The 16880-nt window shown below is 39.4% G+C and overlaps 1 protein-coding gene across 3 annotated transcripts in view; it reads left to right on the top strand.

Moving 5' to 3' along the window:
- Window positions 1-16880, top strand: part of SLC30A9 (solute carrier family 30 member 9) — a 55302-nt gene that overhangs the window by 7237 nt on the left and 31185 nt on the right. For 2 of the 3 annotated variants that reach the window (XM_040965736.1, XM_040965737.1), the window contains exons 2-7: window positions 2576-2743; window positions 11091-11147; window positions 11648-11747; window positions 13437-13529; window positions 13915-13997; window positions 16698-16756. In XM_040965736.1, coding sequence (XP_040821670.1) covers window positions 2576-2743; window positions 11091-11147; window positions 11648-11747; window positions 13437-13529; window positions 13915-13997; window positions 16698-16756 — 560 coding nt within the window. The remainder of the gene's footprint in view (window positions 1-2575; window positions 2744-11090; window positions 11148-11647; window positions 11748-13436; window positions 13530-13914; window positions 13998-16697; window positions 16757-16880) is intronic. The other variant, XM_040965738.1, reaches the window with a different exon arrangement.

The raw sequence follows: 16880 nt of genomic DNA on the forward strand, positions 1-16880 counted from the left end.
TCCCATCCAGCTCCCTGCTTGTGGCCTGGGAAAGCAGTCAAGGATGGCCCAAAGCTTTGGGACCCTGCACCCGCGTGGGACTCTTGGAAGAAGTTCCTGGCTCCTGGCTTCAGATTGGCGCAGCACCAGCCCTTGCGCTCAATTGGGGAGTGAATCATTGGATGGAAGATCTTCCTCTGTCTCTCCTCCTCTTTATATATGACTTTGTAATGAAAAAAATATCGTCACTACTTAACAAGTAACATTGCTCTCATTTTTTAAAAATTTGAATAAAGTCTTTACATCTGTTGATTTATAGAATATATAGAAGAATGGGAATAAAAGCAAAATTCAGATTAGTAAACTACCAAGATAGAAAATCCATTTTGTGTTTCTTTTAACATTAGTATTGTGGGAAAAAGGCAACAACAACAACCAAAAAAAAAAAAAACCCTTAGATCAAACTATAGAGTGAGTGAAAAATGGATGTGCAGGTGGCATATTGTCTTCCAGTGAGTGAGTGCCAAGATTACCTAAAGATAGCCAGGAAGCGGAGCACCTGTGACCATGGCGAAGAGCCTCTCTGGAGAGTATGTGTGTGTATGTTTCTTTCTTTTTTACTTTTGACATACTTTTCTTTTTTTTTTTTTTTTTAAAGATTTGTTTATTTTTATTGCAAAGTCAGACATACAGAGAGAAGGAGAGACAGAGAGGAAGATCTTCCATGTAATGATTCACTCCCCAGGTGACAGCAATAACTAGAGCTGAGCCAATCCAAAGCCAGGAGCCAGGAGTCTCCTCCGGGTCTCCCACACGGGTGCAGGCTCCAATGCTTTGGACTGTGCTTGACTGCTTTCCCAGGCTACAAGCAGGGAGCTGGATGGAAGTGGGGCCACTGGGATATGAACCGGCACTCATATGGGATCCCAGTATGTTCAAGGCGAGGACTTTAACCACTGCGCTATTGTGCCAGGCCCTGCATGTGTTGCTTAGGAGAATCTGCCGTAGTTCTTGCTTCATTAATTAATGTTGCTACTAGGCCACATATCTTTTTCTTTTTTTTAAGATTTATTTTATTTATTGGAAAGTCAGATATACAGAGAGGAGGAGAGACAGAGAGGAAGATCTTCCGTCTGATGATTCACTCCCCAAGTGAACACAATGGCCAATGCTATGCCGATCTGAAGTCAGGATCCAGGAACTTCTTCCAGGTATCCCACATAGGTGCAGAGTCCCAAGGCTTTGGGCCGCCCTTGACTGCTTTCCCAGGCCACAGGCAGGGAGCTGGATGGGAAGTGGAACTGCCGGGATTAGAATCGGCTCCTTTATGGGATCCCAGTGCGTTTAAGGCGAGGACTTTAGCTGCTAGGCCACGGTGCTGGGCCCTAGGCCACATGTAGGAGTTTTCCACTGTGCTGTCTTCCCATGCTGGGCACTGGTTCAAGTTGCAGCTGTAACACTTTGGATCCTGTTGCCTACTAATGTGTCCAGAAAATAATGACCCAACCACCTGGGCTGCTTGACCCGGGTGAGAGATGAAGTGCCTCTCCCTGGCTTGGGTCTGGCCAGGCCCCAGCTGTTGCAGCCATCTGGGGAGTGGGTCAGTAGGTAGAAAATCTGTGTGTGTCTCTCCTTGTCTCTGCAACTCTACCTTTCAAGTAAATAAATCTTTAAAAAATAAGAATGGCTTTTTATTTTAGAAGGCATATATCTGCACTACTCCTAAATGAACTAACATTTTGGAAGATAGTTATTAAGTTGTGAGAAAAGTTTCAACTGTTAAATATTCAACAGTCCCGCTCTTGGAAAAATTTGATCATCTGTAATGATAAAATTTTATTATTTCACCTAAAACTTTAGAAACTATATGAATTATACCTACACAGGGCTTGTGCGTTCTTATAAAAAGAGGAATTCTCCGAGTGCTCACGGTGCAGGCAGAAGTCCCCCCAAGAGTGGACAGATTTACTTGTCCCCTGCTTTGGTGCCTCTGGGGACTGCGTTTTCCTGCTGTGTGCAGCCCTTGTCGCCCGTAGTGAGCACAGATGAGCAGCCCAAGTGCTTGGTGTTAGAATCCTGCTCTTCCACTAAAATCCACTGACGCCAAAGCATTGCACCAATGTGGATCTATTTGATTAAAAATCAGTTACTATGAATGACTGATTAGTATCACTGACTCAATGTTTGTAAAATGAGAGAGGAATGAATATCTCCAGCAGTTGGAAAGGGGACTCAGGATTATTTTAAATGGGAAGCCCTCCTGGCTACCTTACATTCCCCAGTCCTCGTTCCGGAAAAATATTTCATGACAACAATTTGTGGGCATGCAACCAGCATGAAAAATAATTATCTATAATGAGCTAGACACCTTCCAGAATGTCAGAATAATATGAACATCTGATTTTATATATTTTAAAGGTCCTTTATGAATTTTTTAAATTACAGAAAAATAGAGCATTTTCCTTGTTTTTTTTTTCTTGGTAAAATGTAGTCCTCTGTGCCTAGCACCATCAAGATACTGTCATTGGAGGGGATGACTTGAAATGGTGCCTTTGGGAGTTGATTTGAAATTGAAATAATTGTTTTTTCTTTTTAGAATGGCAGAATGTGGTGACATTTGGACGCTTTGCAAGTGTAGCTCCTTGTGGTCAACCATATGCTTGTATGCTGAGTCCAGTAAAGCTCTACTCTACAAATGTCCAGAAAGAAGGGCAGGGCTCTGAAACTCCCAGAGTGGGAAAAGTGCCATCGTTTGACGAAACAGGTGTGTGGGCAATTTCTTAAGCCTTTTTTTTTCTCTTTTTAGTATACTGGATTAGCTTGTGTAAAACTATTTGTCGCTTGGATATTTAATAGAACATGTAGTAACACTAACTAGAATCGTATTTTCCTCGTGGGAACTGCGTAACTGATGCTTTAGCTTAAGTTTTATATAACATTTTTTACTTAATTTTGTTTTTCCTTTTCCTAGGAATTTTCCCACTTTACTTAATTTTATTGGTATTAAATCCATGCATACGCTCGTGTTTCCCCTCAGTTATGTGTGTAGTTATATCTTTTTTTATTCCCAGTGATGTTTGTTATTTTCTTGATTAATCTTGCCAGAGCTTTGTCCTTTATTTTTTCCAGCTACTAATTTTTTACTTTGAACCGTGTTGTTGCATGGTTTTTGGTCAGTTTCTACTCTTTAATTATAGTCCCCTTTCTGCTTTCTTTGTGTTTATCCTGTATACTTTGCTCACTAATATTTAGACTTTCTCTGAAGGAGGCATTAAGCCATGATAACTCAGCATTTTAAATTGTTTGTACTTCTGAATGTGTAAGATTTGCCTACCACCATGGAAGGAATGTATCCCCCCGACTACAGAACAAGAATTTAGGTGGCTTTTATCCCAGGAAACCGCGGTCCCGGACTTCCCCTCCCGGTGCGGCGGGGAGGCAGCCTTGGAGGGGGCTGCAGAGGGAAGGAAAGCTGGACGAGTTCTAAACTCCCTTTAACACGGGAGCTGGGGCGGGGAGGGGGTCGCCAGGCCCTTCGTTGGTGCAGTGGTGATTTCACTGTCTCAGGAGCCCAGTTGCCATTGGTTCTGGATTACAGCCTGGGACCAGCTTGAAGCAAGCTCTGCCCTACTCTGGTTACCAGGGCAACCATCATTGTTTTTACATTGTAATTCTTTAACTTGTTCAGGTATAATTTAAAATTGCCAGGTAGATAGAAATTGTATAGGCATCATTTTGTAGTAACTATGTTGAGGAGAAATGCATGATCTGTGTGATTTGGTCAAAGTAACTGTTGAATAAATTTTTGGTTTATCACTTGGTCAGTGTTTCTTAATAGCCGGCATGTGCTTGATTTCAATGAGAGTTTCAACTGCTGGCTCAGAGTTTGTGTCATTTTCAGTTTTGTTGTGCTGTATGGACCTTTGTCTTTTCTTTTAATCTATTATTATCAAGATAGTGTTGGCATTTCATATTCTGGTGGTAGATTTAATGTTCCTTCCTTATAGTTCTGATTTTTGCTTTTTATATTTTGAGGCTTTGACATTAGCTAATACATATTCAGACATTTTTGGCTGTAAAATAGTGCTTTCTTTATAACATCTCCATTTCTTTTCACTAGTGTAAGCTTGGTTTTGACATAGTTAATATGACATTCTTTGTCAATTAACTAGAAGTTTAGGTTGTTTACATTTACTATAGTAGTCACTGATACGCTTGGGCATATTTCTACCATTTTATTGTGTACTTCTAGCATAATTTTCATTGTTTATAATATCTTTTTGCCTTTTAATGTTTTTTTCCACATCGCCATTTCATTATCCTCTTTTCTCATGGTTTCTCCGTCTCTTTCCCTCCCTCCCTCTCACACACACACACATACACACACAACCCACTTTTGTTTGGAAGTTATATGCTCTGTGTCCAAAAACTTGAAGCAATAGATATGTCACTTTTCCTTCTCAAAAATACAAGGAAATCAAAATACTTGAACTTGAGATTCCTTGCCTTCTAACTTACCATTCGTTGACTGATATTTTGGTGCTATCCTACTATTTCTTTTATATATATATATATATATATATGAAATACACATTGCTTAGGTATATCTAGAATCTGTATGAACTACCTTTTTGTACTTCTCTGATAGTTTTTTTCTGACATTTTATAGAAGGTACAGAAATTAATTTTATTTTGAAAGTCTTTTTCTTTGGTGTTAGTGGCAGTTTTTTGAAGTGACTAGGTGTGTATTTCTTGGTATTAGTCCTGCTTGTGGTAATTGGGCTTCTGGGATCTGATGACTGGTATTTTCCTAGAGTTTTAGAATTACCATGCATTGTCATTCTCTCAGGTAGTAGTTCTTCCGTGTTTCTGTTATCTCCTTTTGGAATTACTTGTCAGATTGTCCTGCTTTGCTTTCCAGGTCTCCATACCTTTCTGTCCTGCCTTTTAAAATTCAGTTTTCTAGTCTGTGTTCGTTTACTGATTTGCTCTTTAGTGGCCAATAATCTGCTGACTAATTGCATGTGTTGGGCTCTTAATTTTACTGCTTGTAATTTTCATTTTTTAAAAAATTGCTTATCAGCTTGCTTGAGTAGTCTTTCATTCCTCTTGTATTATCAAATTCCTGCTTTATCAGTAGACACAGTAAAGAGCTATGCTGTGTTTTGTGACTGAAAATTCCACTAAATGAAATCTTCCAGACTCTCACTATATTATCCCTTCCCTCTGTTTCTAGCCTTCTCACTCGTGATGCTATATCTGTTTTGTAACCAGATTGTTTATTTTCCTTGTAGTTTTTTGTTAGCTATCTGTTTATCTGGATTGAAGAATTGAAGATGCATTCTTGTTTAGAAGGTTTGCTTTTGTTTCTGTTAAATGCTTGAGGCACAACTTGGGGCCATGTTGAATTAAATTCTGTATTATGTCGTTTAAACCACAGTGGTAGCATGAGTTCAGGCTGTATACCTGTGTGAGCAGTGGCTTGTCCTTGGAATTTTCAGGGGAACATTTTTCTTTTCCTTTACTCAGTGGCAAAGCAGAGGCAAGTCTGCTTTCTTGTTCCCTTCTGTATATATTATTTATTTCTGGTTTGCAAATATATCACGTATGTTGCTTTCTAGACTCATTTGGAGAATAACCTAATGTTATTCTCTGGTCTTCCATGCCCTTTACAGCAGCAGAATTAGAATGTCAAAGAAAGGAGAAAGGAAGTAGAATCACCTGGACTGGTGGGGAGGAGCTAGGGATGGTGTTGGTAGTGTTGGCAGTGCCAATGTGAGAGGTGGAGCTAATGAAGAATGCAGCAGTCAGATGAGGCCCTTGTTCAGGAATTGGACATGATTTTTTTTTAAATTTATTACTGCTATCTTTTATTTTAATTTAAAATTAAATTTATTTATTTATTTTATGATTCCATAATACAGTTCTACAGGCTTCAGGATTTGCCTTCCTCTCTAAGTCCCCCATGTCATTACAATAGTATAGTCCTTCACAATCAGTCATACATGGACATGATCTTTTAGGCAGTGGGAATCAGTTGGAGGATATTAAATAGGGGAAATCCGTTCCCAAAATATTTATTTATTTGCAAATCAGAGTGTCAGAGACAGAAAGGCTTCCATCCACTGTTCATTTCCTAGATGACTGTAAAAGTTAGTACTCAGCCAGGTTCAAGTCAGGAGCCAGGAACTGCATCTGGGTCTTGCATGTGGATAGCAGGGACAAGCACTTGGGCCATCTTCCACTGCTTTTCCCAAGTGGATATTAGGGAGCTGGACTGGAAGCAGAATACCTAAGATGTCAGCCAGCACCTGTCTGGGATGCTGGTGTCCCGGGTGGTGGGTTTACCCTATATGCAACTACACCAGCCCCAGGTAGAGGAAATTCTTAATGAGATATAAGATTTTAGAAAGTAACTCCTTGCAAAATGCAAACATTGGAATGGAGGAAAACTGAAAGAAATAGAAACTCAGATCTAGACAAAGCTAATGTAGTGCTTTTGTTTTTTCTTGAAGATTTATTTATTTATATTGTAAAGTCAGATATATAGAGAGGAGCAGAGACAGAGAGGAAGATCTTCTGTCTGCTGATTCACTCCCCAAGTGACTGCCTAGCCGATCCAAAGCCAGGAGCCAGGAGCTTCTTCCAGGTCTCCCACGCAGGTGCAGAGTCCCAAGGCCTTAGGCCGTCCTCGACTGCTTTCCCAGGCCACAGGCAGGGAGCTGGATGGGAAGAGGGGTCACCGGGATTAGAGCTGGCCCCATATGGGATCCCGGTGCATTCAAGGCAAGGACTTTAGGCACTAGGCTACCACTCCAGGTCCAACAGTTTTATTTTGGACTCAATTTTTAAACATTTTCTTAGACTGAATTAGGTCTTGTTAGCCATCAAATAGACAGCAAGTAATTGTTTGACTGAAAGATAATTTTTATTTTTAAAGGTTGGAGATTGACTCTTGAATAATTCAGATCACACGAGAAAGCGGGAACGGCTCATTAGGAATCAGAGACTTGCTAAGGAACCCTTAAGGTTTTAAGGAGCAGTCAGATGTTTTAAATTTTAGTAAAATTAGTTTTAATTTTGATAATGATAGCAGATGTGTGGCAAACAGCCAGGGTTTGAACTTAAGACGAATGTCTAGGGATATTCGTGGATAGAATGTTGGGTTACTTGTTGATAAAGATTCTGCTCCAGGGTGCAGTGTGAGTTTATTAAAGTGATGGTATGTAAAATAAGATTCATATATGTACGTGAGGAGTTTACTATCATTCTTGTTTAGGCTTGATAACAGTATATAATTAGTAACAGCTAGACAGTTGGCAATGAGGAAGATATCCAGAAATATTCATCTTGCAGCAGCTCATTTTCTGTGATTTGGTTAAATGGCTTTGAACTGTGGAAAGGAAGAGAGCTGTTTCTGAACCGGGCAGGAGCTTTTGGTTGTTGAGTTCTCAGCTGAGTGTGGAGAACTTGCTACCCTGCTGCATTGCCTTTACTCTGCCCCGCCGTCACCCAAGGCAGTGGTAGGAAGTTGGCACATGCATGTTCCAAAGATGAAGATACTGGAGAAATTGTTTGCTCTGTAGCTGAAGAAAAAAATCATAATCATGTAACCCTTCAATCCAAATGTTATAAAGTATAAATTGAATACAGGTGCTACTAAACCTATCTTCAGTTGTTTTAAAGATTAATTTATTTTTATTTGAATGGCAGAGTTAGAGAAAGAGATCTTGCATCTGCCGGTTCTCTCCCCACATGGCCACAATGACTGGGGCTGAGCCAATTTAATGCCAGAAGCCAGGAGTTTCTTCTGGATTTTCCATGTGGGCACAGGGGCCTGTGGACTTGGGCCCTTCTCCACTGCTTTCCCAGGACATAAGCGAAGAGCTGCAGTGGAAGTGTAGCAGCTGGGATTGGAACTGGCACCATGTGGGCATAACCTGCGATGCCATGGTGCTGGCCACGCCTGTTCTTAATTTATCCGTGTGGCATCATCACCTGCTGGAGGGATACCTGCATCCCGTGGCAGGGAGCACTTGGGTTTAAGTCCTGCTTCTCCTTCTGATTAGCTTTCTGGTAATGCATACTCTGGGAGAAATTAGATGATGGCTCAAGTCCTTAAATCAGTGCCTTTCAAATAGATAAATACATCTTAAAAAAAAATGAAGAAGCAGAATAAGCTCAGAGAGAAAGAAGGGATGAAATATAAAAGAAACTATGAAGAACAAGAAATGAGTGAAATATATTGGTGAAATTAGCTGTTGATAATAAATGAACTGTCACTTAATATTCAATATTAAACTCTTAAGAATAATGAGACAGAAGGTTTTCAAAAGTTAAATAGTGTCTTTCTTTTTCATTTAAAAATTTATTTTTAAAACGGCAGAAAAAAAAGAAGAGAGATTGTCTCTTCACTGATTCGCTGCTGGATTCCAGCAGCTGGGGCTGGACCAAGCCAAAGCCTGGAACTCAACCTGGATCTCCCTGCTGGCTGTCAAGGACTTTAGCCAGTTCTGCCTTCCAGGATATCCATTAGCAGAAAATTGGAAATAGAGCTGAGACTGGAGCTCAGGCATTCTTCTAAATAAATACATATAAATTATGTATTTCTAAGATAGATTGAAGCGTTACATGATTATGATTTTTTTTTCTTCAGCTACAGGGCAAACAGGAAAACTTGATCATTGTAACAGATGGCAGGAAAGATAAGGAAAAATATGTCAAGTGAAAGTAACAGTAGGCCACAGAAGGTCAAATGCAGCACGGTCAGGGTGGCTCCACAGTACTGTAGATGTGTGGGAACATGGTCAGTTCCTATTTCATGACGTGATGGAGTTCCATGGCCCAGATTTCTCCTCATGTGGAAATAGTGACTATGTAATGTTGAGGGAGGCTGTGGGAACTTCTCCGTGCCCCAGTTTCTTCACAAGATAAAGATGGCAGTATTTATCTCACAGTGACTTTGGGAGTGTTAAATAACACACTTGAAGTATATAGAGTAATATATGGCACATGTTAAGTGGTTAAATGTTACCTCTAACTGATGATTTTTGATGTGTTAATTGATGACATAAAGACACATAAGGAAAACATTACAACAGTGGGTTTTTAAAAAGATTTATTTGAAAGGCAGAGTTAATGGAGAGAGAAAGAGAAGGAGGGAGGGAGGGGGAGAGAAAGAGTGAGCAAGAAAGAGAAAGATAGGTGTCTTCCATCCTCTGGTTCACTCCCCAGGTGATCAGGCTGTTGGGACCGGGTCAGACCAAAGCCGGAAACCAGGTTCCTCCTCTGGGTCCTCAGCCTGGGCACAGGGGCCTCAGCACCTGGGTCCTACTCGCTGCCTTCCCAGATACATTTTCAGAGAGCTGAGTTGGAAGTGGAGCAACCAGGACACAAATGAGCACCCATTTGGGGTGTCAGCAGAGGGTGCTTCAACTGCTGTGCCGTAGCACTGGCACCAACAGTGAGATTTTTATTGTGAAAATTTGATACATATAAAAGAATATTACAGTGCATAATACATATAAGTTAGGAGACAGTAAAATTAATACTTTGGAATTTAGTGCTGAATCTGAGACTTGTCTTTTCTTGGTCACACCTTTACCCTCCTTTTACCCCATGTGACCAGGTGCCTATCTGGAATTTTGGGTTGATTTTTAAAAAGGAATCACTTTATACATTTGTATATATCTCTAACCATTTTGCTTGTTTTGACTTTTAATGGCTATTTGTGTTATTCCTTGTGTGATTTACTTTTTCTGGTAAATTTTGTTGAGATTCATTCTAAATATCCATCCTAAAATTTAAAGTATTATAACGTCAATTCATTAATTGTCACTTAGATAACTATGCCACAAACTACTGGGAGATGTTGAGTGAGTAAATTGATACCTACTAAGGGCTTAGAGTAGTGCTTGGCACACAGTAAGATCTAAAAGAAAAACAGCCATTTTTTAAAAAATTTATTTATTTTTACTGGAAAGGCAGATATACAGAGAGGAGAAGAGACAGAGAGGAAGGTCTTTCATCCGTTGGTTCACTCCCCAAGCGACTGCAGTGGCTGGAGCTGAACCAATCTGAAACCAGGAGCCTCTTCCTGGGCCGTCCTCGACTGCTTTCCCAGGCCACAAGCAGGGAGCTGGATGGGATGTGGAGCTGCTGGGATTAGAACCGGCACCCATATGGGATCCCAGTGCGTTCAAGGTGAGGACTTTAACTGCTATGCTATTGTGCCAGGCCTGACAGCCATGCATATTATTCACCTGTGTGAAATGTGGTGTGACTGGGACGTGATTCCTTTTTTCCCTTGCTGCTGAGCGCTTGGGCTGCTTTCCAGGGTCATTGTTCTAAGCATTTGTGTACCTCGGCCTTTGTGCCCCGGTTTAAGTATCTTAAAGGCAAGTAAATGGACCTAGAAGAATTGCTGGGTTGTATAGGCATGTTAGAGGATGGCAGTGTGTTTGGAAAGGTCTGTTCCTGCAGGCAGTGTGTGTGTTCCTCTTGCTATCTACCCTGGCCAGCATTAGGTCTTGTTTCCTGTGAAAGTTTTTTTTTTTTTTTTAATCTCCATTTTTCCCCCTCATGGATGGTATTTTTCTTTGACCTGGAAGCATTTTTAAAAAATATGTAAAAAGTTTAAATATTTAAATATTCTTGATTAGTTGGAAATATCTTCTCTGCACTTGAGGCTTTTTCCTTTTCCCAAGAATTATCTCTAGAACAATTATAAGTGGAAAAACTATACACTTTTTTTTTCCTTCATTGTAAAGAAATGTCTGTAAACTTTCACCATTGAATACATTATTCATTATTGGTTTTACACGTTAAAGAAATTTTTTTGTCCTAATTTCTGAAAGGGCTTATGACTTGTATGACTATTAAATTTGCTGCACGATTTTTCTTTAGCTTCTAAAATGGTTCTATAGTTGTTGTTGTTGTTTTTAAATCTATTAACGAGGGGGAAAATAACTTTAGTAAAGGTTAATTACTCTTGCTGTCTTAGAATGCATTCATCAGATACGTTACCTTTTTTAGACATTGTTATATTAATTGTTCTGGATTAGTATGACATCAGCTCTTTAATGTAAACTTTTGTTTAATAAACCTTGCAGTGGAAAATATAGGCGCAGAACTCAAGGCTCCACTTAAAGAACCGCTCCAAGTAAGAGGTGAGTATCTGTTTCATGCTGTTTTTTAACGTGAATATGCTCTGAATTAAGTATATGTTGATAATTTATATAGTTCTCCTTAGTCTTCTTGTATTCTAAAATATAGTTTATATTTACTTGTATTTAGAATCATGTAGATTTAGTCTCTCTTCAACTTAGAATAGCAAATGGAATTGATAAATATTGGAATAGAATATGAAATACATTACAATTTGAAGCAGATCACCGATTTTTTGGTAAGTAGCTTCTACACTGAGATGATTTAGATAGACTGGTAGGACATGGTTTGCACTTCGTCGTCAGTGTCATCTGCTGTAGACGAACTGTGAGAAAAAGCTGGGTGACGACAAATGCAATTTCACTCTGTTTTATACTTGTATAATTCTTTTTTTCTGATGTGATTGTGTCACAAAAAAGGAGTCTTTTTAAGCAGAATTTGTTAGTATTAGCATATATTCATCTTTTAGTGTGTATATTTATTTTCTTCATTTTTTGTTTAGTCAAAGCAGTCCTTAAGAAAAGGGAGTATGGATCTAAGTATACACAGAATAATTTCATCACTGGAGTCAGAGCGATCAATGAGTTCTGCCTTAAATCCAGGTACAGTAGTTTGTTTACGTGTAATAGTGTGCCTAGCTACATAATCCCAGTAAGTGCTATGCCTTAGAATCTGCTACCATCCATATGTGAGGATTTTCCTTCTGATTTTTTTCTAAATTGAGGAAATATTTTTATCTAGTCAAAAATGTGACAGTTGTTAAGTAACCAAACTACATTTTCCCCTCACATAAGCAATTTTGTTTCTTAACATCTTAAAAATCACCATGATGAGTTCTTTCGAACTGCTGTATTATCCTAAAGTCCTGGGCGTGGTGCAATTGCTCAATAGGTAATTCCTTCTTTGCATATGCCAGGATCCCATATGGTGTCTGTGTCCTGGCTGCCCCACTTCCCATCCAGCTCCCTGCTTGTGGCCTGGGAATGCAATGGAGGACGGCCCAAAGCCTTGGGACGCTGTATCCGCATGGGAGACCTAGAAGAGGCTCCTGGCGTCAGCTCAGCTCTAGCTGTAGCAGCCAATTGAGTGAACTAGCAGATGGAAGACCTTTCTGTCTGTCAGTCTGCCTTTTCAATAAGAATAAATTAATTTTAAAAGGAAATATGTATATCCATAACAAATGTTACAGTTTAACTTAAAGTAACAGTGAGAACACTGATGTAAAACTATTCCATTTCACATTTAGTTCAAAGAAAAATTTTGTGAATTAAGTGGATCAGATATTGATTGCTGTCTCTGTATTCAATATGTTAATGACTTTCCCAGTTCATTTAACAAATCAGTGACAGAGAGTTCGTTACATAGCTTTTGATGTGTTGTCCGAACTCTGACAAGTACTGGCTGTCAGTTTCTTGAAAATATAGGTTTAGTTTCTGCAATTTATGATGTCCAGATTTTTATTTATGGGTGTTCTCATTAGGAAAGTTCTTTAGGAAGAACCAAAGTTAAATGGAAAATGTTTATTTAGTAGTAACTCGATGACCAAATAACCCTCTCAGAATATGAGAAAGGAAAATCTTTACAAAAACAGGTAACTAACATAACCCTTTATGAATTTTGACACTTTGGGATGGTTTTACTACTTACTAGTTTTCTAGATGAAAACAAACTTGGTGTAAAGTTTTGATTTAATTGATTTCTTCCAAGATGATTTCGGGGCAGAGAGTGAGGGTGAGCGAGCGGGGAGACACTTAGACAAGTACATGCTCTCCTGCCTGCTGGTCCGCTCCCCGGAAGCAAGTCCAAAGTAGCCGGCAGCACGGAATGCGAGTGCAGTCTCCCCAGTTCCCAATGCTCTGCTGCCTCCCGTGTCCGCAGTGGCAGGAGGACTGACCCCGCACTCCAGGGTGGCCCTTCTGTATGCTGACCTGCATCGTAACCAACTGGACGAATACTGCCTGTTAAATTCTTAGAATGATCCACTAATCTGTGTTGTTTCTTTTCCCATACATTAAGAATGGCACTGTTGTGCCCATTACAGATTAAAAAAAATAAACCATGGATGAGCAGGAACTGAATCTCTGTATATTACATGATGGCGTTTCTATTAAATATCAAAAAATCTTTTTCCTTACTGTCTCTGGATCATTTTTTAATGTGAAATACCATCTTTGAACTGTTCTTTAAAAGCTGAGGATCTGTGTAGTAGCTTTTTTCTGCCCTTAGTAATCTTTTAAAGTACATAAACTATATGTTTTTTCTAAATAAACTCAATATATTTCTTTCTCCAGTGATCTAGAACAGCTGAGAAAAATCAGGCGGCGAAGTCCTCATGAAGATACTGAGTCTTTTACTGTGTACCTGAGATCGGACGTGGAGGCAAAGTAAGAAGATCCCTGCGTGCAGTTAAAGTACAACCCAGACACAGGACTGAGAAACACTTAAACAGTCAGAATTTATTGTATCAAATATTTAAAAGATTACATGTTTATATTCACAAATGTGTCTAACTGGGTATTAGTTCTAACTTAGATGTACATATAGCTGTAAAATATATATTGCAATGTATAAGAAAACTCACTGTTGAATTCACTCATATTTTTAGACTTAATTTGGAAGTTTCTCACGTGATCTGTGTTTTCTAAAAGGAACTTATGCTTGGTTATGAGATTCTCATTTGCATATGATATGGTTCCTGGATAGATTTGAGTATGATACATCAGAGTCATTAGCGTTGTTCATTGCTGATGACCATATGTGTGTGCATAGATCTTTGGAAGTTTGGGGAAGCCCTGAAGCTCTTGCCAGAGAGAAGAAGCTACGCAAGGAAGCAGAAATAGAATATAGAGAACGTAAGTGGATTCGTTTAAAGTTAATTGAAAAGCAACTCTTGCAAATGAAAAAAAAAAAGTTAATTGAAAAGTAAGTAAGAGTTGCACCGTGGTAACCGCGTGTCTGTAATGTTTGCACGCCTTCTAGCCTTGGACTCACTTATCTTACAAAAAAAAGGATGCTTTGTGTTTTTCCCCATAGCATTTTTTTTTAAGATTAATTTTTTTGGAAACGTAGATTTACAGAGAGAAGGAGAGACATCTTCCAGCTTCTGGATTCACTCCTGAAGTGGCCGCAATGGCCAGAGCTGAGCCAATCCAAAGCCAGAAGCTTCTTCTGGGTCTCCCACTTGGGTGCAGGGTCCCAAGGCTTTGGACCATCCCCCATTGCTTTCCCAGGTCACAAACAGGGAGCTGGAAGGCAAGTAGAGTAGCCAGGACCCAAACCAATGATCATGTGGGATCTCAGTGCATATAAGACGAGGACTTTAGCCACTAGGCAACCGCACTGGGCCCCTCTGCATAGCATTTTAAGGATGAGAGGGAGAGAAGCTACAAGTTGTAGTTTTTATAACAAATGTAACTATTTGAATTTCAGTCTAATTTGAAGATTCTACTTGTTATGAAAATAATAGACAGTAACTGCTTTCTTCCAGAAAAGTCTGTTAATTCAGCTTTGACTTTAAATAACTTAGTAGATATTTGATAAACACCTATTGTGAACAAGAAGCTGTGCTTGGTGTTTGAGTTCTGGCTGTGTTACTTCCCAGCCATATATTGACACTCAAAATGCCTGTAATAGCTAGGAATGGGTCAGGCTGGATCCAGGAGCCAGAAACTTAACCTGGATCTCCTGTGTGGCTCTAGGGCCCCATGCACTTGTGCGTGGTCAGCTGTCTTTGGAAATGCATTAGCAGCAACTGGAGTTAGGAGTGAAGCTAGGATTTGAACCCAAGAATTGTAGTTTGGCTTTTTCACAAGCAGCAGCTTAACTACTGTGCCAAATATTTGTATCTCTTGCATTTGTGAATGAAAAAATATGGGTCCAGCATTGTGTTGTAATGGATTAAGCTGCTGGCTGCAACCGTGGCATCCCATCAAGTCACCAGTTCAAGTCCAGGCTGCTTCACTTCCAGTGCAGTTTCCTGGTAATGGGCCTAGGAAAGGAGCAAAAGATGGTGCAAGTCCTTGGGCCCCCACACCCACATGGGAGACAGAAGAAGCTCCTGGCTTTGGTCTGTCCCACCCTCAGTCATTGCAGCCATTGGGGGAGTGAACCAGCAAGTGCTCATCTCCCTCTTTCTCTCCTTAACTCTAGCTGTCAAACAAATAAAAGAAATATTTTTGTAATGAAAAATTTGTTTTTATATTGGGTTTAAATAATTCATTTCTAATAACTAGTATCCAACTGACTTTACCTCAGTGCAAACCCAGGCACCCCCCCCCCCCAATCCACTTTTATTGTGGTGAAAACTATGAGTAAGACAGAATTTGACATTGCAACTGTTTTTTAATGCGCAGTCTAGAAGTTTTAAGTATATTCACACTGTTAGAAAGCAGATTTTCAGAGTCATTCATGTTTCACCATTTAGCCTGTACCCATTAAGGAACTACCATGCTTTTTCCCCAACCCCTGGCAGCAACCATTTCGCTTTTCATTTCTAAGAATATGAGAACTTTAGATACCTCATATAGATGGACTCATATTTGTCCTTTGTTATTGGTTTGCTTTCCTTAGCATATTATCTACAAGGTTATTGCATGTTGTAGCTTGTGACATGATTTCTTTCCTTTTTAAGACCAGATAGTATTCTGCTGGATGTGTGTATCTCATGTTCTTTATCTATTCATCCAATGGATGTTTGGGTTGTTTTACCATTTAACCATTGTGAGTAGTGCTACTGTTAACACGAGTGTTCACATGGCTCTTCAAAACCCTATTTGTTTGAGATAGATGGCTAGAATTGAGATTGCTGAACCACAGAGTAATTCTGTCTTTAATTTTTTTAAGTAACCCCACATTGTTTTTGACAGTGATTGCATCTTTTTGCATTCCTGTCATCAGTACACAAGCTTTCCACACATCCTTGCCAACACTTGTGCTTTTTGTTTAATAGTAGCCATCCTAATGGTATGCGATGATTCCTCCTTATGGTTTTTATCTCTATTTTTCTAATGGTTTTGATATTGAATATCTTTTCATTTGCATATCACTTTTGGAGAAATACCTGTTGAAATCCTTTGCTATTCTTTAATGGGGTTGCACATGTAAATATCCTGTAACTTGATAGTTTTGCTGGGAGCTAGTAAAGCAGGTTTACCATAGTCCTTTTATTTATTTATTTGAAAGGCAAAGTTACACACAGGGAAGGAGAGATGGGAGAGAGACGTCTTCCATCTACTGGATCATTCCCCGAAGTGCTGCAACAGCCTGAGCTGGGCTGGTCCAACGCCAGGAGCATCTTCCTGGTCTCTCATGTGGGTGCAGGGGCCCAGGGGCTTAAGCCAGCCTTCACTGCTTTTCTGAAACATTATCAGGGAGCTGGATTGGATGTGGAGCAGCTGGGAGATGAACTGCTGTTTATATGAGAGCCAGCATAGCAAGCAACGTCTTTATCTACAGTGTTGTCCCCAACATATCTTAAAAGGAATAATTGCATTAATCTAAGCTGCAACTGCAAAAAATATGTATGACCTAAATTTATTTTGTAATTCTTATAGGGCTGTTTAGAAACCAAAAAATATTAAGAGAATATAGAGATTTCTTGGGAAATACCAAGGTAAGGAAATCTTTCTAATAATGTGTGTTTGAATTTGACTACTTCAGATATTTCATATTATTATTAATATTAATTAATATTGCTATTCATACTGATGGTGGTATTATAGCACTAATATTAGCCC

This window comes from Ochotona curzoniae, unplaced genomic scaffold (assembly GCF_017591425.1).
Source record: "Ochotona curzoniae isolate NIBS_2020 unplaced genomic scaffold, NIBS_Ocur_1.0 scaffold_4505, whole genome shotgun sequence".
NCBI classification, from domain to species: domain Eukaryota; kingdom Metazoa; phylum Chordata; class Mammalia; order Lagomorpha; family Ochotonidae; genus Ochotona; species Ochotona curzoniae.